The sequence below is a fragment of the Scleropages formosus genome, chromosome 22 (assembly GCF_900964775.1).
Source record: "Scleropages formosus chromosome 22, fSclFor1.1, whole genome shotgun sequence".
NCBI lineage: Eukaryota > Metazoa > Chordata > Actinopteri > Osteoglossiformes > Osteoglossidae > Scleropages > Scleropages formosus.
This window is the reverse complement of record NC_041827.1, coordinates 16987686-17012730: the sequence shown is the minus strand read 5'-3', so window position 1 is coordinate 17012730 and position 25045 is coordinate 16987686. Positions and strand designations below refer to the sequence as shown.

At 44.9% G+C, this 25045-nt stretch overlaps 2 protein-coding genes across 2 annotated transcripts; one reads left to right on the top strand and one right to left on the bottom strand.

Annotated features, from left to right (window-relative positions):
• The first annotated feature begins 432 nt into the window (after window positions 1–432).
• Window positions 433–11411, top strand: nol8 (nucleolar protein 8). Its single transcript, XM_018744511.2, has 17 exons — window positions 433–508; window positions 815–1014; window positions 1524–1586; window positions 1685–1763; window positions 2520–2667; window positions 3085–3153; window positions 3577–5328; window positions 7227–7397; window positions 7838–7954; window positions 8041–8131; window positions 8521–8662; window positions 8929–9012; window positions 9136–9425; window positions 9873–10014; window positions 10104–10165; window positions 10308–10390; window positions 10528–11411. Exons 2-17 carry the CDS (start codon window positions 876–878, stop codon window positions 10585–10587), a joined length of 3492 nt encoding a protein of 1163 aa, XP_018600027.2. The 5' UTR covers window positions 433–508; window positions 815–875; the 3' UTR covers window positions 10588–11411.
• An 8029-nt stretch (window positions 11412–19440) lies between these two features.
• On the bottom strand, window positions 19441–20687 carry LOC108929791 (uncharacterized). Its single transcript, XM_018744561.2, has one exon. It carries the CDS (start codon window positions 20209–20211, stop codon window positions 19582–19584), a length of 630 nt encoding a protein of 209 aa, XP_018600077.1. The 5' UTR covers window positions 20212–20687; the 3' UTR covers window positions 19441–19581.
• Window positions 20688–25045: the final 4358 nt, after the last annotated feature.

Here is a 25045-nt window from a genome sequence, read left to right as displayed (position 1 = left end):
GCGCCAACAGTGGAATGTACCAATAACTCTGGAAAACGGGAGAGCATTTTACTTTTGCTTGTTTTATGTGTTATACGTCGGGTTACAAGTTAAAATTTAATAAATATATAAACGACATTCTTACATGTTAAAATTTGAAGAATGAATAAAAGACATGTTAACGAGAAATATGATTTGCGTATTTTACATTGGACTCTACCACTTTTGATAGAGCGTTCTGAAATGCACAATGGATATTAATGGAAATGCTTTGTTATAGTCCTGTAGCAAGGTTCATTTTTTCTTATGTGTCACTGATGCATACATATACAATTTTCACTGTTGTCTATAAATCATTTTCCTGCTTCAAAAAGATGTCTCTTTACGGAACCCTTTAATGTCGGAACCAATCATGTTGTTAGAACACTTTCTTGTCGGACTGTATTTTAAACGCACAGCATTCAGCAGGGTCGGTCCATGTGCAGCGGAACTGCGAAGAAAAGCAAATTAAGTTTCTCGATTCATTTATGTAAGTCACTTTTAAGGGAGGGATTGCGCATTGATTTCCGGACATAATTTGTTTTTGTAAGAACTTTATACAAACTAAAATCTACATATATGTAGATTTTAGATCATTGTAGGAAGTACTTACAAATATTCCCATCATGTGAGTGAGGTATCAGTGATATTATCAGTATCACAACAACTTTTAAAATTGTAAGTTCAATGTTTTAGCTACAGCAGCGAACTCAGTTTCCAGAAGTCAATGAAGTGGCTGTTAAAACTAATATTTGTCATGTTCATTATTGTCTATATGTGTTATTTGTGCTTGTAGGCTCGAAATGCTGTTCTAGTAAATAATAAGTGAGGACAGGGCGGTGCTTTAAGTTTGGAAAATGGAAGAAACTAAGGTTGGAAAACGGCTGTACATCGGAGGCCTGAGCCACAGCATCTCCCAGAAGGACATCAGAGACCGGTTCGGCAAGTTCGGAGACGTGTCGCATGTGGAGGTCATCACAAGACACGATGAGACCGGTGGGTCTCAGCCTGGCAGCCTGTGGACAGCAGCGCAGCTGCACCTCCCTCTTCTCACTCAGCTTTTGCTGTCTATGTCCCATACGGGGTCGCGGAGCCTACCTGGCAACTCAGGGCGTAAGGCCAGAGGGGGAGGGGACACACCCAGGATGGGACGCCAGTCCGCCGCAAGGCACCCCAAGCGGGACTCGAACCCCAGACCCACCAGAGAGGAGGACCCGGTCCAACCCACTGCGCCACCGCACCCCCTTTGCTGTCTGTGTGTTGATGTTTATTTAGGTGCACAGCCTGTAGCACTGGTGCCTCACAGCCCCTGGGCTGGGGATTCAAGTCAAGCTCAGTCTATGTGCAGTTGGTATCGGTTTCCTCCTCCACCCTAAAGACACATGGTTCAGCTTAAATAGTCACTGAATGTGTGTATCTGTGTCTGAGAGAGCCCTGCCACATACTCTGTCGTAATGGGTTATTGATAACAAATAATGAATCAGACTGTATTTATTTCTTTTCAGGAACTCCTCTGAAGACATTTGGGTATATCAACATAAACATTTCTGACTCAAGTCTGAAGAAATGTAAGTTGGTGTCAACACTGCAGCAGGTTTCAAATGCTTGAACTTTGAAGACATTGAGGAAAGTGACACGTTTCATATTTCTTTTATATTGCTCTCAGGTATGACAGTATTAAATAAGTCCAAATGGAAAGGTGGAACACTGCAAATTGAAATGGCAAAGGAAAGCTTTTTGCATAGGTATGTTTTTGATATATTCTTTTATCTTTTTATTTTTCAGTGGGGTTTTCTTGGGTTGTGGTGAATATCATATGCTTGTCATAGTATATCTTTTAGTACAAGCAACAGATGCAGTAGTTATTGTAATGATTACAGCTGTCACATTGCAGTTGAAAGTCGTTGGGTTCAAATCATACTGTAGTAGTTTCAACTAGGTTACTTACCTTGAACTGTTGTATGCATGGGTTAATCGGTGTACCTCTTAGCTTACTATACAAAATTAATATGTTGCCTTGGACAACTAGATAATTAAAACAGAATTAAAAACAGCCTGATATAATAACACACACTTGGGTAAGTTTTACAAAGAGCCTACATTGACATTTATTTATATTACAGATCCTTTTTTCAAAAGTGATTTATAACTCAGTCACGAAAAGGGCATTTTACCAACAAATAGACAGGCAGTTCTCCAAGTACAGTCAGATAGTCCAGTACCGTACCACTGTTTTACCAACATACATACGCAAGTACTTAGATTTAGAATTGTTTGGGAGCATAGAAGTTTTTTGACGGATAATATAGTGCAAGTGTATTGAGGAGATGTGAGATCAAGAGGGAAGTGGGTGGAAAGATGAGTTTTGAATGTTGAGAGGGATTCAGCAATTCCAAGGGACATGGGGGAGCTCATAGTATGAGCAATTTATAAATCAGTCGTTCCCTCGCCTTCTTCGCACATGGTGTTATTCTCTGCTCAGATGAACTGTCCTTCTGCAGACTTGCGCAGGAGCGCCAGCAAGTGGCTGAGAATGCTCAAGGCCAGAGCAGCAAGCATCAGTCTCTGGTGGACTCGTTCAAGAAAGCAGGAGTTGAAAACTTCCACATGAAAGCAGCAGTTCCAGGGACAGAGATTCCGGGCCACAAGGTTCGTCTTCCTTTAACCTTTTCTCTTTCTCAGATCTGATGAAATACATGACCTGGTGCTCCAGCTGCAGTGATGGTGAGTCCAACAGTTGGTGTCACTGCTGCAGCTGCTCATGGTTAAACATGTAACTTGTAGGTCCATGTCAAGAGTCCGCTCTTCAGATTTATTAGCATTATAAAGTGTCTGATTTGTTTATTGTGGTAATTTTTGAGGCATGTGGCATGGACTTTTTTGCTATATTCTCATTCAGGACTAAACGAATTGTTTCAAGACTTATTGTGGTAGGAGGTGTGCAGAATATGAAATTTTGTGTGTTGTGGTCACAGAGTGGCAGTGCAGCTTAATTTGTCATTATACTACAATATTCTCTTGTTTATTCTCTGCATTCTTTGATCTGAATTCCCTTTCCTTTCACAGAATTGGGTTGTGAGCAAATTTGGTCGAGTTCTTCCAGTCCTACATCTCAAAGCACAACACAAGCACAAGATATCCTTTCTTGCTTGAATGTACTGCATAAGTCAAACCATGTTAGAAGTAATGTGTCAGTTAGCCCAGTGCTCTGTGTCACCCTAGTGGGAAGAGCACTCTATAAAATAAATTCAATAGATCTGAATTTTTCAATAGTGCTTAAAATCAAACACTGAAATAATTTATGTAATAATGCTTAGGGGATCTTCTTTCTCGTTACACCTCTTGTTAATGTGTTGAATCTGTCTACTTACTGGATTTTACCATGGAGGTAAAACATTCAAGTCATTTTAAAAGTTTGCTAATAGCTATTAATATGAGATTTGAAAAATTACAAAACAGTAACGATATGCTGTACGATCAAGTCGGTCAAAATTTCAAGGTTATCTATGGCTCAGGTCATCCGTACACACCTGTTACTGTACCTTAAGTCATTATCACATTTTTAAGTATGATCCTTCAAAGCACAGCCACAACATCAAGAAGCTGGACTCTGAAGTTAGTGTTCCAACCCCAGTGTCTGAACTTACATGGGAATTACAAGGAGGTGATGATGAAATGAGCAAGAAAAGAAGAGGAGAGTTCCCACCTCAGACATGGACCCCTGCAAAGATGAAGAGGAGTTCAGTGGGTGAAACGGTTGTGGCCTCTGGTTCTCAGACTGTACACTGTGGACGTAAGGGATGCCATGACACTCCAGAGAGGAACAGGATGCCTTCACAAGTGAACTGTAATGGAAGTGTTCAGGGGTTACAAGCCAGAAATCAACAGAATGGATCTGCGGTGGGCAAAAAGCAGGACCTAGCCCTGAGAAAGCAACACAGGCCTTTGCATGTGTTTAACGGGGACACCGATTCCGAGGATGAAATAAGGATGCTGGTGGAGGCAGAGAATGCTTGCAGTGTAGCGATGGCTGAAGCTGATGAAGATAACCTGGAGGTGGTTGGAGAAGACTATGTAGCAACCTCAAATGTCCTCTGGGCTCTGAGGGTCAAGGATGAGGAGAGATCAGCTGCAAGGTGTTCCGACAGGGTGGATGAAGATCGGGACTATGACTCGGCAGACACAGATGAAATCGTCACCCGAGGTAAACGTTCTGACAACGCTGCAGAGGAGAAACAAGTTAAAAAGTTAAACACTCTAAATGAGGATTGTTTAAAGGGTCTTTTGCTGCCTTCAGAGAACACTGAATCACCCCCTCGTGAAATAAAGCATCGACGTGATGTCAGTGACTCAGAATCCATTTCAAGTGACGAGGAATCGGAAGGTGATGAGGATTACGAAGCCATGATGGCCAGCTGCTACCGACTAGATCTGTCTCTAACGGACTTGGAGAAACTGGCCAAGAAGCCTTCAGAAAGTTCCGAGGAGGAAAGCGCAGAGTGCCAAGAGTCTGATTCTCACGCTAGATCTGCTCCTTGTCCCAGAGCAGGGACATCGCTGAAGTCTGCAAAGAAGGGCAACAGTCCGGATGATATTCTGGCTGCCATTCTGGCCGAAAGCAGCAGCGACGAGGAGAGTAATAAGAATAGAATGGTGAAGAAAAATAATAAAAAATTGCACCATAGCCTTCCTGCCTTCATGGGGACAAAATCTCTCATGGAGGAAACGAACAAGGCTGAATCAGGTCTCGGTCAGAAGGTGGAGACAGATGAGGATTTTGGAAAAAGAGGGTCGGTTATAACAGCAACACTGGAGCCCCCAAGCCCAGTGGAGACCATTCCAAGGCACTCGCAGAGAAAAGCAGCACCTCTGCAGACTCCTGCCTCTAAAGACAGCATGCTGAAGCAGAGCAACGGAGGCCCTGTTTCACTGACGTCCGCTGACCCGGAAAGGAAGAAACTGAACTTTAACACAAGCACCTTTGAGGATGATGAAAGTCAGCAGGCAGACAGACCCAACACGGTGCCCAAATGTTCAGGACAAAAGGGTGGCGTCGATGTCAGTCATGGGTCTTACCCTAGCAGCCTTGAAACGGCAAAGGGATCGAACAGCGTAGATGGGGTCGGAGAGAAGAAAGCTGCCCCGAAGCTGTCTGTGCCCCATTGCGAGCTGGTGAGGAAGCCTACCTCGGGCTCAGAGAATGCTCAGAAAAGGCAGGAGGACAACCAAAAGCGCCTGGCAGCCCTGCAGCTGAGACAGAAAGAGGCTGAGGAGCAGAAGAAGCTCATCCAGGGAGCTCTGTTGCACCTGGTGAGTGGTCTAAACATTTGGCCCGAGTCGCTACAAGTTGAGGCTCTGGCTTAAGACGAGTTATCTGCAAGGTGTCTCTGAAATGTGTGGAGGTGGGTGGAGCACCCAAGCGTGGTACTTTAGTGTTTTTAAGTAATAATGATACTTTCACCCAAGTGAAAGAACTCATCCAAAAATTTGAGTGAAAGTAACCAAGTGTCCGGCCAAAAACTACTCAGGTATTTAAATTAATTTGATTGAGATGAAGCTTTTTAATGTTAAGAACCGCTAGCAACACTGACATCTGCGACACCATTTTAACTCATCTTGTCAGCAGTCTTCCCCCAAGATACAAACGTTTTTCCTCTTGGTGTTGCGTTTCTACTTTCTTATAATAGCACAAATGGGACAGTGAGCAGAGAAATGCTGACCAAACACATACCCAGATAAGTGCCTGGTCCTGCACTGTGGTTTGCCTGCCTTAGCCATGAGCATAAAGGAGCCTGTGAAGGATGAAATGAGCCATTTTTCAACATATATATACTTTGCCACACCCTCCAGCGCAGTAACTCCAGGCTCTGACGAAGTAGGTGGAATGAGTGAGTTGTCTAGTTTGATATGGAGGTCCCAACAGGTGCACAGACCAGCTAGGAGGTAAAGGATCTCGATTACAGAGTGTTCTCAATTTATGCGAGAGTTACATTCTGGAAACACACTTAAAATATTCGAAATTGAAACACATGCAAGTTTTCCCTATTAAAAATAATATAGGCGTATTCCGTGAGCATAACTTTAAACTTACTTGCACGCTATGGACACGCATGACAGGACCTATACTAAATGCCTTCAGTATGTCAACTCATAATTGGCATTACAACAAAAATACCATTATATGTTTTCTTGGGTCCCTTTTTTTAGATCAAATTTTACTAGCCTGATGAGCGGTGGCCGGAGACGTGGTGTGATTGGAGGGGTGGGAGCGAGCAGTGCCAGAGGTTAAGTGGAGACAGGAGAAGGGTTGTTGACATCGGATGCATCCTGCAAGAGGGATGGCGGGGAGGGTGATGGAAGGGTTGTGGGTGTGACGGTGTGAGCACTATCATGAGTTGTATGCCACGTGCTGTCTGCGGTCGGTGAAATTCAGCTCTTTATGCAGGCCGTGCTCATATCAGTGCCACATCTAACTTCATCTCTAAAGAAATTGGCTTTCTTGCACATCTTGAATCGCTTACCACCACGTTTACTCTTACCAGGACTCTGCTAGTATCGATATGAACCCAGAAATACATTAAATAACGAATGATATATTGTGAAGCACATTGCCACTTGTATTTACATGAAAAATTACCAATTTATAAACCATGCATTAGAAAATTAAAATAAATTCCACACTGTCTTTTACTGTAGAACATTCTGTGTATTAGACATGCGTTACTTTTGCAGTAAGGGGGTGTGGTAGCACAGCAGGTTTGGCCAGGGCCTGCTCTCTGGTGAGTCTGAGGTTCGGGTCCCGCTTGGGGTGCCCTGTGGCAGACTGGCGTCTTGTCCTGGGTGTGTCCCCTCCCCCTTCAGGCCTTGCGCCCTGTGTTGCCGGGTTGGGCTCCAGCTTGCCGTGACCCCGCTTGGGACAAGCGGTTTCAGACTGCGTGCGTGCGTGTACTTTTGCAGTGTGGCTGACAAAGTACATTAAAGTACTGAGACGACAGCAGGGAAATAAGGGGGAAGTACTGACATACGAACTGTTAAAACCATTAAATTGAGTCCTTTAAAACACAGATTTGCTGTAATCTGAAAGGTATACTTTTTTTCCAAAAGTTGAAATGACTGCAGGTAATGGGGTAAGTGTAACTTGTTACTGCCCAACCCTAGAAATTAGTCTTTTTTTTTTTTCCCCCCCTCCCTTTTTATACCTCATGAAGAATACCCCTACAGCGAGCAAAGGCAAACACATTGTGTTTGAGTCAGACACTGACAGCGAGGCGGAGCAGACGAGTGCAGGACAGACCTCCACAGATACCTGCATGCCTCAAAAGACCCTGTTCGAAGAGCCCCCCGGTGAAAAAGAGCAAGGAAGAGTCTTCAGCGTAAAGGTTTGTATTGTAGGCCAGGTGTTGGTCTGGCCTGAGTCATGAACACAATCATGGAGCACTTACTGTTTATTAGTCACTTACTGAACTTTTCTCCAAGATGAATTGCAATCCTATGCTACTTCTAATAATTTATACAGCAGGGTAATTTTTACTGTATCTCTGTGAAGGTAACTACCTTGATCAATGCTACTGAATTAGGAGGTGGGTTTCAGACCCCGGTCTTTTGAATGCAAGGCAGTAGCTGTAACATTATGCCATAGGCAGTGTTTTTGCAGGATTTATTTGGATACTGTGAATGTCATAAAATACAGTTAACCACCTGTGTAAATATAGTTTACGGGACAAGTGAAATTTTCTGAAGCATTGCTGACGTTTTCTTCTCTTACATGCACAGACTTAACTGGAATTATTGGTGTAACACAGTGGTGATGCTTTTACAGGAGTTTCAAAAACAGGCCAGCAGCAAACTGTTTCTCAGCAGTGAGGAGGAGGAAGATGAAGAAGATGGCGAGAGGTTCCAGATCAAGCCGCAGTTCGAGGGCAAAGCTGGACAGAAGGTGAGAACAAACACAGTGGGCGAAAATGCACTTCTCATTTTACACCTTGTGCTCTTTTTCATTCCGGTCTTAATCAAACCTTGTAGCTCATGGAGTTGCAGTCAAGATTTGGGACTGACGAGAGGTTTCGCATGGATTCCAGGTTTCTGGAGAGCGATGAAAAGGAGGCTGCTGAAGGTCAGCAAGTGTGTCGCAATGGTCTCTTGTAAAAATAAATTTGAAAAAAAGCCAGGCCACCAGAGTGCACCTACCTTTTCTGCATCTGATGTTTCTCATTAACCTAAGAAAATTTTGCTTTAACCCTCTGATTTGTTTATCTGTGAAGCTATGAATAATATGTGCATGAGGTTCATAAGTCCCTTCCCTGTTAGTCATATCCATTATTACTGTTTTCATTTTGGTAAACGCTGTCGGACATGGCGGGGGGGTATTATCACGCTGACTGCATCGTAGCAGCCTCTTATATAACCCAACAGTCATAACCTGACAGTGATTGGATTGATCAGATTTTGATCAGGTTGTATTGTCAGTTTTCATTTTTCAAAAACAAACTGTTTCTGTTATAGAGGGGAAGTCTGCTTTTGATAGCTTGGGGTTGCAGCTGGAAGATGAAAAGAAGAAGAACATGGAGATCCTGCAGAGTCTGCTGCATGTCAACATTAAGGCTGCAGAGACCAGCAGAGAAGCTGCGAAGGGCAAGACCTTCAGGCAAGGATGAGCTTCAGCGTTGTTGCACCACCACATGTCATCCTGTGTAATATTTGTGTTTTGACTTACTGTGAAAGTTCAGTGAAATGGTGCCAGTACACTAAGCTGCTTACACTGATTTAAGCATTTATAGAGCAGGGTAATTTTTACTGGATCAGTTCAGGTTAAGTATCTTGATCGAGGGTGATAAGGGATTTAAACCTAAGTCCTTTAGAGTAGTTCACGTGCCACCTTCAATTCTTATGTTTTTGTTTTTTGTATTTCAGGGATATTTCTGCCTTGCACTATGATCCCACTAGAGAAGAACATGCAGCCTTTGAGTCAAAGAGCGAGGAGCCGAAGAAGGAAAGGTACGTGGCTGGACAGAAGTGAGCATTCACAAAGCCTTCTCTGACCTTCTGCCAGCACAGACAGCTTGTGGGTAAACCATTTTGGTTTGACACTGTTTCCCTCATTCGTTGTGATTTCCACAGCAAAGCAGAGAGGCGCAAGAAACGCATGGTGGCCGAGAAGATCCCGGAGGTATCCAAGGATATCTTCTACAGCGTAGCTGTGGACCTGAAAGAGACATTTGGGCCCGTGAAGGACAACACCAAGCAGAAGGAGGCTGTGGCGTGGGACCAGGAGAACGGCCTAGACGATCAGAGTGGAGAAGACCGTCCCACGACCCTGGAGTTGGCAGAGCCCAAGGATAACCAAGAATCCACGGAATTCAAGTTCTCCTTCTTTGAGGATGATCTAGCAGAGGATGGCCCAATGAAAGGTTAATTTTCACACTTTTTTTAATGATCATAAAATGTGTTAAATGTCTGACACTATTCACTTGTACCTCCTATTATAGTACCCCAGCAAAAATGCTTAATTATGAGGCCAGTGTATGGAAAAGTATATATTTTATTTGATATATGAAAAGTATGTGTTTTCATAAGCCAGTTTTGTGATTTTTGTATGGGATCCTATTATGCGAGGGATGGGTGTTTTCAATTCCAAAATGAATCATTGTTTTAGGGTTTTTGTTAGGTTTCTTTTATTGGTTGGGGACCCTACTAAACGAATAAAGGTAATAAATAAGTTGCCTAAATACAAAGGTGCTGATATGGTTTGGAAGGGGTTACATTTACATTCCTGTCCCTCTCTAATTAAAATTCTTGCTATTTATCTTTCCCCTAAACTGAGTTTAGTGAAAGGCCACTTCTTTGTCTCTCTTCAGATAACTACAAGGTAGAGACTCTGCAGCGGGCAAAGGTGTCATGGCATGTGGACCCCCGATTTCAGGACAGCAGCTCTGAGGATGAGGATGAGCAGAATGAGGAGGAAGCCGAAGATCAGCCTGTTCCAATAGATGTTGATGAGTAATAGCATTTTCCTTTGTATTTATTAATCGGCTGCTGGGCTTTATTCATTTTGTTTGCATATGCATTACCGATTATTCATGTTTTAGGGGGCCTACGAAGGCAAAGAAAGCATTTTTCTTTTTCTTCGAAGATGACGAAAGGTTAAAAGGTAGGTGTATGCCTGCAGTTTAAAATGTGCATTTCGTCCATAGAAAATAGTTTGAATAAAAGGGGACCGGAGCTGCCCGTTGCACAGGAGCAGTAATTCCTGTCTACTTATCTCCATCTTTCCCTTTCTTTTGGGTGTTCAGAAGGTCCCCGAATGTTCTGCAGGAAAGAGAACCTTGAAGACCAGCGAGAACAGTGGCAGGAGAAACGAGTGTCATTAATCGAAGTACGTATCCTGACGCGACTGCCGTGTCTCGCCTTAAATCAGCTGGACACGTGTAGAGGTGTCAGTTTTCGATAATGTCACTGTGCAGTTGATCATCAGAGGTTACCATATCTCTCTACTTTTTTGTTCTTTGACAGGATTACAGGATGAAACACAAGAGTGCAAGACGGAGAGCGAAGACTTCCCTGAAAACCTAGTGGACTTTTATGGACAATTCTCAGGCAGACCTCAGATTCTCACCATAAGAGACTTTATTTAAATGGTCATTGATCCAGTAAACCCGTCTGAAATGTTTGATTCCTGGAACGATTTCAGGCTGTGTTTACAATTTTTAAATTTTCAAAAGAAAACTATTGCTATACTTTCCCTCAGTAACGAAATGAGAAGAAGCTTAACCATTTTCCACCAGCAGAGTGTGTCGGGATTCTGTGGACAAAAAGCTGCCTGCAGAGCCCTGCTTCGCTGCATCTTTATACATCGGTGTACAACTGTAAATACCTTTTTCAGCGCTAATAAATGTGGTGCCACATTGTTTATGTTGGAGAAAAGCATCTGTTAAATGAATAAATGTAAATGTCAGCGGCAGTGTTTGGAAGATGAGAATAGCCTCTTTCAAAGTTATTTCAAAAGGTAAGTTCATCATTAACTTTTTTTACATCACTGCTATTTGTGGGGAAAAGGATCACTGTACAAAGTATGCAGTGACCTGGTGATTGCTTGACAGTGGACTGTAGTAAATATTTTGTTTGTATGAAGAGATCATTGTGACAAGGGTGCAGGAAGTTCCTGTGTGCGGCGGCAGCACGGGGTGCGTTGAGCAGGAAGCTGGTGAGAGGCGCACGATCGATTAGCGGCCTCAAATGCCGTCATGCCACATACACAGCGAGCCTGTGCCGCATGTGGTAATTACACTGCGCGAAATTTTTATCATTGCTCCTTACCACAGTATACTGCTCAGTCTGCATGTGACTTCATTTCTGAGGCCATATTGTTTCCTGTTAGTTGAGAAAAAAATATGTCCCTGTTGTACTAGATGATGTTGGTTCAAAATATTGTTCTTTGAAATTTTTTTTTTTATTATTTTTTGGAGGCAATTTACCAAGATCGTAAAACTAGTGTTTCAGTGACATGACCTCATGTTAAGATGAACGGGTGGCACACCGAGTACTGCTGCTGTCTCACAGCACAGGGGTGGTGTGAGAAGATGTGGGTTCCACTCCTGCTCAGTCTGTGTGGAGTTTGCACGTTTACATTTACATTTATTCATTTAGCAGACGCTTTCGTCCAAAGTGACGTACATCTCAGCAAAAGTACAATTTATGCATGTTCTCCCCATGTCTGCGTGGGTTTCTTCCGGGTGCTCTGGTTTCCTCCCACACTCCAAAGACGTGCTGTTCAGGTTCCACCTGTGTGTGTGAGTGACAGAGTGTGTTCCACTTATGTATGGATGAGTGACCCAGTGTAAGTAGTGTGTCTAGCAGTGTAAGTCACCACGGTGAATAAGGTGTGTGGGCTGATAACACAACAAAGTTCATTGGAAGTTGCTTTGGACAAAAGTGTCTTGTAAATGAATGCTGGACTATGGGGGCCTGTACTGTAATCCCAGAGGGGGAAAAAAGTACAGCAAACAGTCCAGGTTGGCAGCACAAAATAGAGTTTAATGACCAGCCAAACTGTACCAAAGTTTCTACTTCTTTTTATTCTCTTTCTGGATCTCTCTGAAACACAGTGTAAGAAGTCGGTGGGTTATTATTTTTTTTTTTTTTTATTTTATTGTAAACTTTCACATGGCAAAGCTGAAGCACTGAGAACATGGCCACATACGCACTGTTTGTTTACACATTATTGTAGCAACTTCACACTTGCTCTCTGCAGTCAACTATTCCTAAAAAAGTGAAATACTGTACATACAACTTTACAAGTATTTCCTTTTTAAAAAACTGAATATCCTGAATTCAAAAGTATTTTACATTAGGAGAAACTTAGCTGGTGCTTCTTGCAGTTTACTGGAGTGTTCCCATGAACATGTACAGACACACACACACACACACACACACACACACTGGGGTGTCTCTTTTCTTTCTCCTTTCATGGCAGTGGTAAACAGGACACTGTGGTTTCCTATTTCATCCCGACTTTGGGGAGGGAGATGCAGCTACGCCCCCTGTGACGCACTCCCTCCGCTGAAACGGCAGCGTTCGGCTGAAGCGAAGGCGACGAGCGAAAATAAGAGCGCGGCAGAAGCGAACTCGTTCTGCAGATTGTCAAACTTTCAAGCCGAGAAGTTTCATCCTGGTGTTCCTAGCGGTAGTTACAGCTCTGGCTATGTATATAAGCTAGGCAACGGCCTGGATGTTTTCCCATGTTTTTTGTGGGATTTTTGTTGCCATAAACCCAAACCCATACGTGGCATTGTCAGCATGTAAACAGAGTTCCATAACCCTTCACAACTTTTCTTTACCTCCCCTAAACGCACACTGTTGCAACATACCATCACGTGATGAGCTGAGCTGCTGAAGGTCTCCCAGGAGTTTGGCTCCAGCAGATCCACATGCGAGAGGTCCTACTGCAGCAAAGACAGGAATGTAGCGCTACCACTGTCATGCTCTTGGTGCACTTCTCACCTCTTATGTTCAAGTGACAATTAGCTGTCAGTACTGCTTTTTACTCTGTCATTTGTATGCATCCATTGTCCGCTTTTGCACTATTTACACTATCCGTTCCTGTGTTACTGCAGTGTCTCTGTCATTACTATGCTACACACTTACATTTATTCACTTAGCAGATGCTTTTCTCCAAAGCAACTGTCAATGGATACTATGTAGTGTTACAGCCCACACACCTTATTCACCAAGGTAACTTACACTGCTAGATATACTACTTACACTGGGTCACTCATCCATACATCAGTGGAACACACACATTCTCTCTGTCACTCACACTATGGGTGAACCTCAACCGTATGTCTTTGGAGTATGGGAGGAAACCTGAGCACCTGGAGGAAACCCACACAGACACAAGGAGAACATGCAAACTCCACACAGGCTGAGCAGGGGTCAAACCCATGTTCTCTCACACCACCCAGGTGCTGTGAGACAGTAATGCTACTCACTGTGCCACTGTACCACTGTGCTCACTTTGAAGACATGGAGAATTTGAGCAAAATGCTGTCTGGAAATGGTCCTCAAGCTGCCTGAATATGCTCAAGGGGCTTAGCAAGGTAGATTTATCAGAACTGCCATGTGCGCATGTGCAAACCTGCTGGAGACGTGTAGAATCACCACCGTAAGGTGCACCTACAAAATACTAACTCAAGGTCAAAGACTAAGGTCGGTTATTTTGTCTTCGTTCATAATTAACTTTGGCTTTTGACGCACCTTCAGAAAAGCAGATCGCAGCCCACACTGTATATGAACAAACCAGAGCAAACTTAGCTCATGAGCCGGGCTCAGCGCCTCTTTCTCTCCAAGTTTGTAAAGCAGTCACTCATTTGCAAATGATTTGCAGTGCCTGTTCACCCGTTGAGGGGGGTGTGGTGGTGCAGCAGGTTTGGCCTGCGTCTGCTCTCTGGTGGGTCTGGGGTTTGAGTCCCGGTTGGGGTGCCTTCCAATGGACTGGTGTCCTGTCCTGGGTGTGTCCCCTCCCCCTCCAGCCCTACACCCTGTGTTGCCGGGTTATGCTCTGGATCGCCACGACCCTGCTCGGGACAAGTGGTTTCAGACTCTGTGTGTGTGTGTGTGTGTGTGTGTTACCCATTATGTTTTAAAGTTTTAAGTTTTTTTTTACCCACATTGTTTTTTAGGCACATACATATGTGTGCATAAAATATTGTGTATGTATGTATATATGTATGTCTGAGTATATATAACTATGTACAGTTAAAAAAAAAAAAAAAAGTTGGGTAAAACTGATTTTCAGAGCTGTCTCTCCCCCTATACACAACAGCACAACTGGTAGTATAGTGGTTAGAGTGTTGGACCCAAAAGTCACAGGTTTGAATCCCTCCTCCAGCTATAATACCTTTGTGCAAGGTACTTACCCTAAATTGCTGCAGTAAAATGACTCGGCTGTATAAATGGGTAAGTAATTGTAAATCACTTCGAAGAAAAGCATCAGGTAAGTAGTGTGTGATTTTGAGGATGGACTGTATTATTTATTAGCCTTTGAAACAAACATATTTGACAAGGTTGTCAAGAATGCACAACTCCCAGACGAAGGATCCTTTTGGCGAAACAACATGAAAAAAGAACCGAAAGAGTAATGTGTGCATCTCGTCATTGTCTGACTGCTTCTCAATAATTCCCCGTTTGATTCTTCTGCCACTCGGGCCCAGCTGCTCCTGGGGCTTTTTTCCTCGCTTTTCCCGCGATTCATAAATGATTTACAAGTCCATCAAAAACAGTTATGTTTATCTGTCTAAACTGAACTGTGAGTAGAGGAACTGCAAGAAACTACAAAAAAAAAAAAAGAAAGAAAATAATGCAACACCAGCTGTTGCTGTCCTGTATTTAAGGAAAAAAGGGGGCCTTTCTTTTCGAGCTGCTGGGGTTTGTCTGCAAAAACAAGAGAGCGTATAGCAGGAGAGCAGTGCGTGAAAGAGAAGACGACCGTTAATATGAAGTGCAGTGCAGGAAGAGATACACGGAGAAGGAGGGCAGTTGGCGAGGGCTGCCCGTGGTTCACTGGGCCACTGGAGTGGAACGATGGGGGGCACAACCATCACGCCGTTAGGGGGCTGGTTCCACCGGCACACACTAAGACCACTAACGCACCTGGTGGAGCTCACCTGTGTGGTGCAGCAGACCTCAGCACCTCATGACGGCTCACCTGCACTTGTCCCAAGTTAAGGAAAAGACCATAAAACACACACACACACTGGCTGAAGCCGCAGCTCCCAAGGGGGCAACACAGGGCGCAAGGCTGGAAGGGGAGGGGATACACCCAGGATGGGACGCCAGTGCATCGCAAGGCACCCCAAGCGGGACTCGAACCCCAGACCCACCAGAGAGCCGGACTCGGCCAAGTCTGCTTGTGCCCCCCCCCCGTAAAACACACAGACACATTAATATCTCACCGCAGCAGAAATATCAATAGCCTAAAAAAAGGGAACTCGAATGCATTTGTGCGTCAGCTCAGTTTTGGCTGAGTTATGCTTTTCATTGGTTCGTATTTCAGTACTTTGTGCGGCTGCCAGCAAGTACACGGCCTGGACCTGTGACCGATGTGTAAAACAAGGTAACGTCTGTCTTTCACCCTACGGAGTCCACTTCAGACCTCAGTATCCGCAGTTCGAGGCAAAAAAAAAAAAAAAAACCCAAGAGAAACAGAGACGCACAGTCAGTCAGTGTGTCCAAGTGGAGGAGGACAGAGCAAGTCTGCTGGTCCCCTAAGCGTGTTTCTTACTGCGCTTCAACGGCGCTACTCTCAGCGCTTACAGGTTTCACTTCACGTTTCTCCCTCTCATGCTTGACGGCTCATTTTAACGATCGGTGTGTCAATGATACGAACTCGTCGCCTGCTCGTACGCGCATTGCCGTAGACGACGGTCCCTGCGTGCCACTCCTGGTTTGCTCACTGAAGCAGAGCGTCACACAGGAAAAAGTACTTTGCTGGAAAATATTTCTTCTGTCATGTGCCACGATCTAAGCCCGTATTCTATGCCGTTTCTTTTCCATCTCATACTTTTAATATGGGGGGGTGCGGTGGTGCAGCGGGCTGGACCGGGACCTGCTCACCACTGGGTCTGGGGCTCTAGTCCCGCCTGGGGTGCCTTGCGACACGCTAGCATCCCGTCCCGGGTGCGTCCCCTCCCCCTCAACCCTCACGCCCTGTGTTGCAAGGTTAGGCTCCGGCCCCCCGCGACCCCGTATGGGACAAGCGGTTTCAGATGGCGTGTGTCTGTACTTTTAATATAATGAAAACAAAGTAGGCTCATTAAATATGCAACGAAAGACATATGAGATATGTATGGATATACTGTCATAATTCCTATGCTTCTCTCCGGAAGCTCCCTCGCAAGCGTGTCTCGCCCGTGGGCTCATTGATCACACACACGGCCGCGTTCCCGGGTTTAATAAAGGCATTTCGCCGCTCGGCCCAAACAATGGCTCGTCTGTGCGGCGGTGGAGCCACGGAGCTGCGCGCACACAAAGACGGATAGACATACGCACACACGCGCACCGCGCAGACGCGCACACACAGCGGCCGCAGTACTTTTCCACGCGCGCCGGCTGCCAACGGATCCGTCCCCGCAGTCCTCCCCCTCAACGGCGCTCCCTGCCCCCCAGCCGCATGTCTGTGCAGCGTTTCTTGTTTGTTAACCTATCTGTCCAGGCCAGTTCAAATTTAAATAAAGGCTCGTATTACACAGGGGGTGGGAATGGCGGGGTGGGGTGGGGTGGGGTGTCCGATTGTGAGGCCCGCGCCCGTGGACCGCCCCGGAGACGAGCCATCGCGGGTGTGCAGGAGGAGCTTCGCAGCGCAGTACAGCCGAAGTGGGGGCTGCTGGGATTGCTCAGCCTTCCCTTTATATCCTAAATCCTAATCCAGCTGAAGGCATCCTTGGCGGGGGGAGAGGCACGTTGCTGAGTTGTTTTGAGGCTCACCTGCACCCGTGAAGAGCCAGTCTTGGCACGTCTTTATTGTCTGCTCTATACTACTTTCTCCAAAGCCTGCGGGGTGTGTCAGGTGATGACCACCAGCACCGACACCCAGCTGGCAAGGACCATGTCTCTAGTGTCCCTCCGCCCCCTTTCCATTGGCAGCATTGCTGGGTCCAGCACACCCGTGCACTTGGGTACCGATCGAGGGCACAGATGCAGCACGAAAAAAGACATGCAAAGCAGAGAGAGCACGTCCTCAGAGGGTCCCAGGGCCTGGAGACCTGGTGTCCTGCTCTTCCTCTCCAGTGCCCGAGGCAGGAGCTGTCAGACCTTTTTGGAAACTTCAACCGGGGGTCTCGCGCCCCTGACCATCTGTCAGTCGGGGCCGCTGTCGCCGAGAAGTTCCCCGACTCAAAGGTTGCGTGCAGGACCCGCTCGCTCTGGTTTCCGCTCACACGGCGGCACACATTCCTGCTGTCTCCAGAGACACGTTGACTCGTTTGTGTTATTGCCAATATCACGCATTGTCACAAATACTGTACATCAAGTACTTCATTCACATCAAAATATTCGTGACAAATGTATATTGACCAGAGCACTCGTGTTCATTTTACCAGTATTTCAGCACGATTAAAGTGGCTATAAATTTCCCCACAAGGTTAATAAAGTATCATAAATACACACTCTCACACACACCTTCGGAACCGCTTGTCCCATACGGGGTCGCGGGGAACCGGAGCCTACCCGGCAACACAGGGCGTAAGGCCGGAGGGGGAGGGGGACACACCCAGGACGGGAGTATCATAAATATTTTCTTGAAATTATCATTTCACAAATTAACATCTGCAGTTAAGCTAATATTAGAAAGATTTAAAAAAACCCTTTTAAGGCTATTTCTGTATGAACATCTATGTCAATGGCAGCAGGTGGTGCAGTGGTTAGAGCTGCTACCTTAAGATCTGAAGTTGTGGGTCTGAATCCCACCTCCTGCTGTACTGCCCTCGATCAAGGTGCTGACTCTGAATTGACAAAGTAAATATTACCTCGCTGTATAAACGGGTAAATCAATGTAAGCGGCTAATACTATAACTGACTGGAGAAAAGCATCTGGTAAATGAATGAATGCAAATATGAGATTGTAACAGAAAACCTGAAAGCTCTGATCACTTTAGGAAAAACACACATCAAGAGGTATTTTATACACAGACAGAAAGACCATTTTCACAGAGTACAGTGTTTCTACATCAGCCACCGGTGCTGCTACGGTTAAGCGGCCGCATTGATTCTGGGCTCTGCAAACAGAAGTCAGCAGGACCGCGGTGGGGCCGAACCACGGGGAACACAGGGAGGCGTGCGAGGAAAGTGAAACGCGGTACCGTGTTCCGCACAGAGACCTTGCGTCCAATGCTGAGGGGGCGTAAACTGACATGCAGAGAAGCGCAGCGTCAGCTGACGCAGAACAGCCGCTCGGTGTATGTGTGTGTGTGTGGGTGTAGGACAGCCCAAAAAAAAACCTTTTCTAGCCAGGAAGTGTGTTTCCCTATACACATTTATTCATTCACTTTTCTTCAAAGGAACTTACACTGTTAAGTTACAGTTATTTACTCATTTATACAGGTGGGTAATTTTACTGCAGCAATTTGGGGTATATACATTACTTAAGGGTACTACAGCTGGAGATGAGATTCAAACCTGCAACCTTTGTCGCCAAAGGCAGCAGTACCAACCGTTACGCTACCAACCATAAAACAGAGGAATATTAAATGAAAAGGTTTTTTGGCACAGAATTCCTCCCTTCAGCCCTCAGATATTTGATGTAATATATTAGTACATACTCATGGCAAGTGGTACGATAATGGTCAGAGCTGTTATCTTTGATTTCAGGTTCAAATCCCACCTCTGACTGAAGTATCCTTGAGCAATGCATTTACCATAAGTTGCTCAGCTATAAAAATTGATAAATAGGAGGTGATTTGTAGAAAAGTGGCAGTAGAAAGAAACTGTAAAGCCTCTCTTCAGAGAAAACCTCTTAAACTTGTTACTTGTAAGAAGCAGGTTATTATACAGCTGAACTGCCACATGGAAGCAATTAATATCTAGTATGATAGTAACTAAGCCTTGTGAACTTACCTGTTGAGCTCCTGTTACTGTTGTTGCAATTCTTTTATTCTGCCCAGATTCAGAGGAACATCTCCTTAGAAGTGTGGACTTCAAGCTCCGCATTCATGAAAAATGTTCACGCAAGAAATTACTGACAGACGTTACTCAGAGCAGAAAGGTCAGTTTAAACATGCAGTTGAGTTCGCCACACGACAAAGGCCAATCCCTGCATGACTTCTAATGAATGCATTGCACTGAGTGGTGCGGAGCCCTCACAAACATTGGAGGGGAGAAGGGGGGGAGAGAAAAAAAAAAAAAAAAAAAAAAAAACACATTCCAGACCATTCATCATTTTGTCACATTTATTGTACCACATTTACAGTATTTACAATGACCGTTCTGCATAAACATGAACGTTCTCACAAGTGACCGCTGACCTGAATGCCCACCTCTACCAAACACGGTGACGAATACTCATGAGCAAACAGTCTAACAGAGAGACAATGATGGCACTTCGTGTGGCGCCACCGAGCCAAGCGCGCTGCAGAACTCGATGAAGTCCTTCTGCATGAAGTCCTCGCTCTGCATCACGTCGTCCTCCGACGGGAAATACTGCATGCTCTCCTCACGGAGGACAGGTGACATCAGGGACTTGGGGCCATCCACGAGGGCATCCATGAGGGCGCCCCGGGCATTCTCCAGGGTGCCCAGGTAGGAGTCCATGTCGGTGAAGTCCATGTCGCAGTCCGAGCCGCTGTCCGTGCCCACTGAGTCCGAGCGCATGTGCATCATCTGGTACTTCTCGTGCATGAGAAACTGGTTTGTGTTTCTAGGGGCCCTCATCCCTGGCGCCCGGCTGCCCTGGTTATTGATGGGCCGCAGCGACACGTTCCCCGGGAGCCAGGGCCCTAGTCGGTGCTGCCTCGCGTAGGGCAGACGATGACCCTGAGGGCGGTTGCCACTTTGCCCCCTACATCTGTGCTGCCTTCGTGCACCCCTGTGGCAGCCACGCTTCCGCTCCCACCTGGCCGAGTGCTCCTGGGGCTCGGGATATGGGGGTCCGCCCCCATAGCCCCTCCACTGGCACATCAAGCCCTTCCCACACATGTCGTCCTGCATCAGCACCAACAACAGCACAAGCTCTGTGGCTGATCTGCCTCCTCTGCTCCTTCACACCACCGTCGCCATGGCAACCTCCACAGCTGCCAACAGCTGGGCTCGAAAACAAGCAAAGGGCTTTTTCCTGTGGGGCTCCGTCCACTAGAGCCAGTCCCCACCCCGTGATCTACCTTTTCACAATTGTCTGGGCTTTTTTCTTCACCACAGCCTTTCTGCAGCACATAGCCCGGTGGTGCGCCCCCTGCAGCCCGGACAGCTTGACTCCCTCTGAGCCGCACTCACACCCCGGCCTTCTGTCCGTTCTCTTCAACAGCTTCCCGTGCAAGTGTGCTGAGGTCGAAAAGCGAGCCAACACTCGAGGTCGACAGAACTATTAAGAGGAGTTTGCGAATGTTCATTAACCGCTAGTGCGAGTCTTTCAGCTTCTCGTCGACTCGCCCGCAGAAGTGAACAAACGACTGTACTCCGCCCCCCGAGCGCCACTATATGAAGGGTCGGGTCGTTCCACTGTGAGCTCCGCGGGTAGAGGAGCCTCCTGAAGCCTTCGCGCACAAATAGTCACTCCGAGCGAGAGCCCCGCCAATAAATATGACAAAAGCTTCACCAAAAACAGTCTACGTGTTTACCATAGTGCACACAGAGCGACAGACTTAACACACACTGATTTAAGTGAAGCGAGTGCACGGCGACTCCCCTCATGCCGCTGTGGTCCAGTCTGATCTGTTCTGGCCCCGCAGCGAAGCACCACGTTCGGCACGATTCCGGAGGGAGGCGTGCGCGCACATACACACGCGGGCGCGCACGCGCACAGGGCGATCTGAAAGCGCCGATAACCTGCAGATGTAAAGCATTTATTATATTTATTACTCTCGATAGTATTTTTAAATTAATGCAGTGGTTTTCTTACGGACAGTCAATGTCAAACTTCTTTAGTTACCTATATTTAATATTGGTGTGTCATTTTGGACATGATGATTCAATAGAGAGAACGCTGCTGCTGGATGATCATGTTGTCGTTTTGGATTACTAAATAAATAATCTTCTTTTACCACGATGTGTGTACAGAGGGTTATTATAAAACTGCCAGAATGGCACACTGTTATTTACTGAACACCAAGTATCTTCCGCGGCACATACAAAACAAACACGAAATACACATGATGCATACACTCACACTGACTGATAACGCTATATACAAACACACAAACACGGGAATGGAGTCACGGAAATGGCGATAAACTTATAACTACCTCTGTAGTACTACCTATTTATTGTCTGAACACGTTCATAATTTACATTTACGTGACACTTTTCCTCCAAAGCATCTTGCCGTGATTTACCAATTTATACAGCAGGGTAATTTTTACTGTACCGGTTCAGGGAAAATACCTGGAGCTACAGCAGGCGGTGGGATTTGAACCAGTGTCCTTTGAGTGGAAGGTCGCAGCCCTAAACACTCCGCCCCCTGTTGCCCAGAGCAGGATCACTGCTCAGTACCCTTCAGTGTAGTATTTATACCATGGTCTTACGGTGTCCTTGTCTAGAGAGATCGACAGGACTGGTGTTTGTGCACAAATTGATCGAAAGTTCAGAGATTGCATGTATTATTAGCTTAAGAAAAATAAATCTTTTTGCACAAAATATGGTACATAGTATAATCAAGGTAAGCAATATTTAAATACTAATAGCAGTAATAGCAGTGTGGGTGAAGTAGTGGACGGGACACACGTGCTTTCATGCGTGGGAAGGAGACAATAAACAATGAAGGTATAACACTAAATGAGAATAACAGGCTAAGGTGAAACGCCTGCCATCATCAACCTCTCTCTTTAGTGTGTGTGCGCGCGCGCGCATCAACACACAGGGTTATTTAACGTGACACTAACCGTAGCTCTGAGTCCCTTTTGTGTGTGAGACGCTATGTAAAAGGACAAGGGAGAACACATTTTCTGCCCAACTGCCATATTCTCAGATGTGTGGTGAAAACGACGCTACAGAAAAAAAAGCTCGTGAAGCTGTCGCCTATATATAAACATGAATCTCATCAGCTCGACAAGTAAAAGCGGTAGAGCCGTGCTTTAAACGACACAAAACGAAGCTCTAACGAAACGGAGGATCGTTTTTTTGTTCGTTTGTGCGGTTTCTTTGGCGTTTTCGGATTGAAGAATAACCCCGAATTGTGTGTCTTCACCGTCGTGTGTGCGCGGTGGAGGGGGGAGTGACGTCACAGCCTGAAAACATTGATAGTGTCTTAAAAGTAAAAACGGCACAACTTGTCATTTTCAGGGCACGAACAGCACCGACGCAGCACTATCATCAAATCATGAAGGTTTTTTTTTTTCATTTGTTTTGTTAGTAAGCAGTTTCACGGAGCTTCTATAGCGATAAACTGAACTGATTGTAAATGAATAAATGAATAGTGGCACTCGAGGAAAGGAGGGCGTGTGAACGAGTGAATGTCTCTGAATGCACCGTGTGCAACTGTGTGTGTGTGTGTGTGTGTGTGTCATGCGCGGACACTGTTGTTTTGCTTCTCCCCAGAACCTCAATCGCCATCTTTGCACCGCATTGATTCTTAACGTTTTTCCTGCCACACACCTCACTGTTGTCCTTCATTTCAGGCCACGCCGATCGGCGATGTGTAAAAACTCGTACTCTCTCTCTTACTGTTAACATTTTTGTCCCGAATGGTAACATTTAACATTGTAGCTCAAACATTTAACAAAGTATTCGTTGTTTTAATAATAACTGTCGGTTTTACTAGCTATAGATACGTCTTTAATCGTCTTTAAGTGTGGATGGACTGCAGTAGAAATCACAATATCGTCGCAAATCGTCACAGTCAGTGTCACGGTGTCAGTGTCACAGTTTCCTTCACTGCTGCCGCGTGAAGCCGCAACGGTCCGTTTGCACTGCGTGGAAAAAGTCAACACTCTGGCTACCAGGGCGCCCCGGAGACTACGTGTACAATAGTCTATATGTACATATACTCACTATATCTGCATAGAACTATATAGCGTTTATATGTATATGTACTATATGTGTAAATCTACATTGGTATGTACTGTATAGACAGTATATACTGTAACGAGCCGCGTTACTGTTTGCTTACGTGAATAGTTGAATTGTGGGTAAAGTGTAAATAGAGGGTTCAACCACTAGGGCGATTTATGGGTAAACTAATGGGGTTGACTGTGTTTGAGACTATACGAGAAACCAGAAAGGCGCTAGGTAGACTGGGAAGATTGCGTTAGTGTGTAGTCCTCGGATCAACCAGCGTTATTTCTCTAGAGTCTGCTGGTCTTCAAATAAATGATCGTGATGAAAGCTGTCTGTGCGCGTTTCTTCGCTCTCTTGTAATCCACTGCTTTGCACACCATACAGAGGCAGCGTATGTATACAAAGAACATATACAACAAGTATATAGGGTATATGTATATAGAATATACTATATGGATCTCTAAGTACGTACAAGAATTAAATATGCAGTATGTATTTTATGCATGCATGTAGAGTAAATCTATAGTTTATTTGTCTGTATATGTACGTACATTCGAATGAAATGTACAATATGTGCAATAACCACTCTTGGAGCTGCTGCAAACAGGAGGCCTGGTGTGTAAAACGGGCTGTATCATGAATCGGTGGGCATAAATACACAGAAACACTTCTGTCCTCCATGAGGTCATTCAAACAGATCAGAGATGAGTAATAATAAGTAAAAAAAAAGGGACAACGTTGAAATCAAATGTTGTTAGTTGTACTTTTGACAGTGGTCGAACTGGCCGTCTGTACAAACCGTGTAAAACGTATAAACCGGTCTAGTCCAGTGAGTAATGAATGAAAAGCGAGGTTTCTAAACTGGATCGTTTGTGACAAACAGAAAAAGGGCGGCGGTGTCGTGGAGCCGTTCTAGTAACTTGCCAGAACTGTAGCTACTTAAAGAAGAACGGTGTTGAGTGACTGATTGACACACACACTCTCTCTCTCTCTCTCTCTCTCTCTCTCTCTCTCTCTCTCACACACACACGAATCCTGAACTGTATGACGCGTTTATTAAAAGCTCAACAGTGTTAAATACGCATAAAAACGGGAATAAAATTACGAGCCGATTAAATTACGAGCTACGGGGGGAGTCCGGAAAAGAGAAGTTCTTTCCTACTATAAACTGTTTTTTTTTTTTGTATTTTTTAAAAAATATTTTTATTTTTTTTAACAAACTTTATTGATAAAAGGTAGCAATTACAAAATTTTGGATCAAGAAGAAAACACGGAACCAGAGCCAAGTATTACAACAAGCTAGAATGGGCATTCAATGGCAGAGGATATATCAAAGAGAAGAAAATAAATAGATAAATAAATAGATAAACTAATTCATCACCAAAGGGAATAGGAGCAGAGTTCTTACAGCTTTGGGTTTTTTTTAGAAACTTAGAACAGAGTGTTCAACCCAGTTTTCGAAGAATATTGATTTGTTTTCATATAAAATATCCCTATTGTTCCAGATCACATATTTACGTGAAGTAATGTTTGTAAAATAAATAGAGACCAAGCTAAGAGCATCTGCACGGCTTAATGGGGATTTTATTGTCACGATATTTAATTGGAGGCCACCCGTTTTAGAGGAAATATACCGTGGGGTGAAGAGTCCAAATAGAGGACTTCTTTCGCATTAAACTGTTCGTGTCTGTGTTAGAGGCTACCAATAAAGTTTTTTTCATTCAATGACGGTGGGAGGAATGCGGAAGATGGGGCTTCTTCCGCATTTTAAATATTTTATTTTTGAACGAACATTATAAACAAAGACATTAATTCCACAGAAAAGAAGAATAGT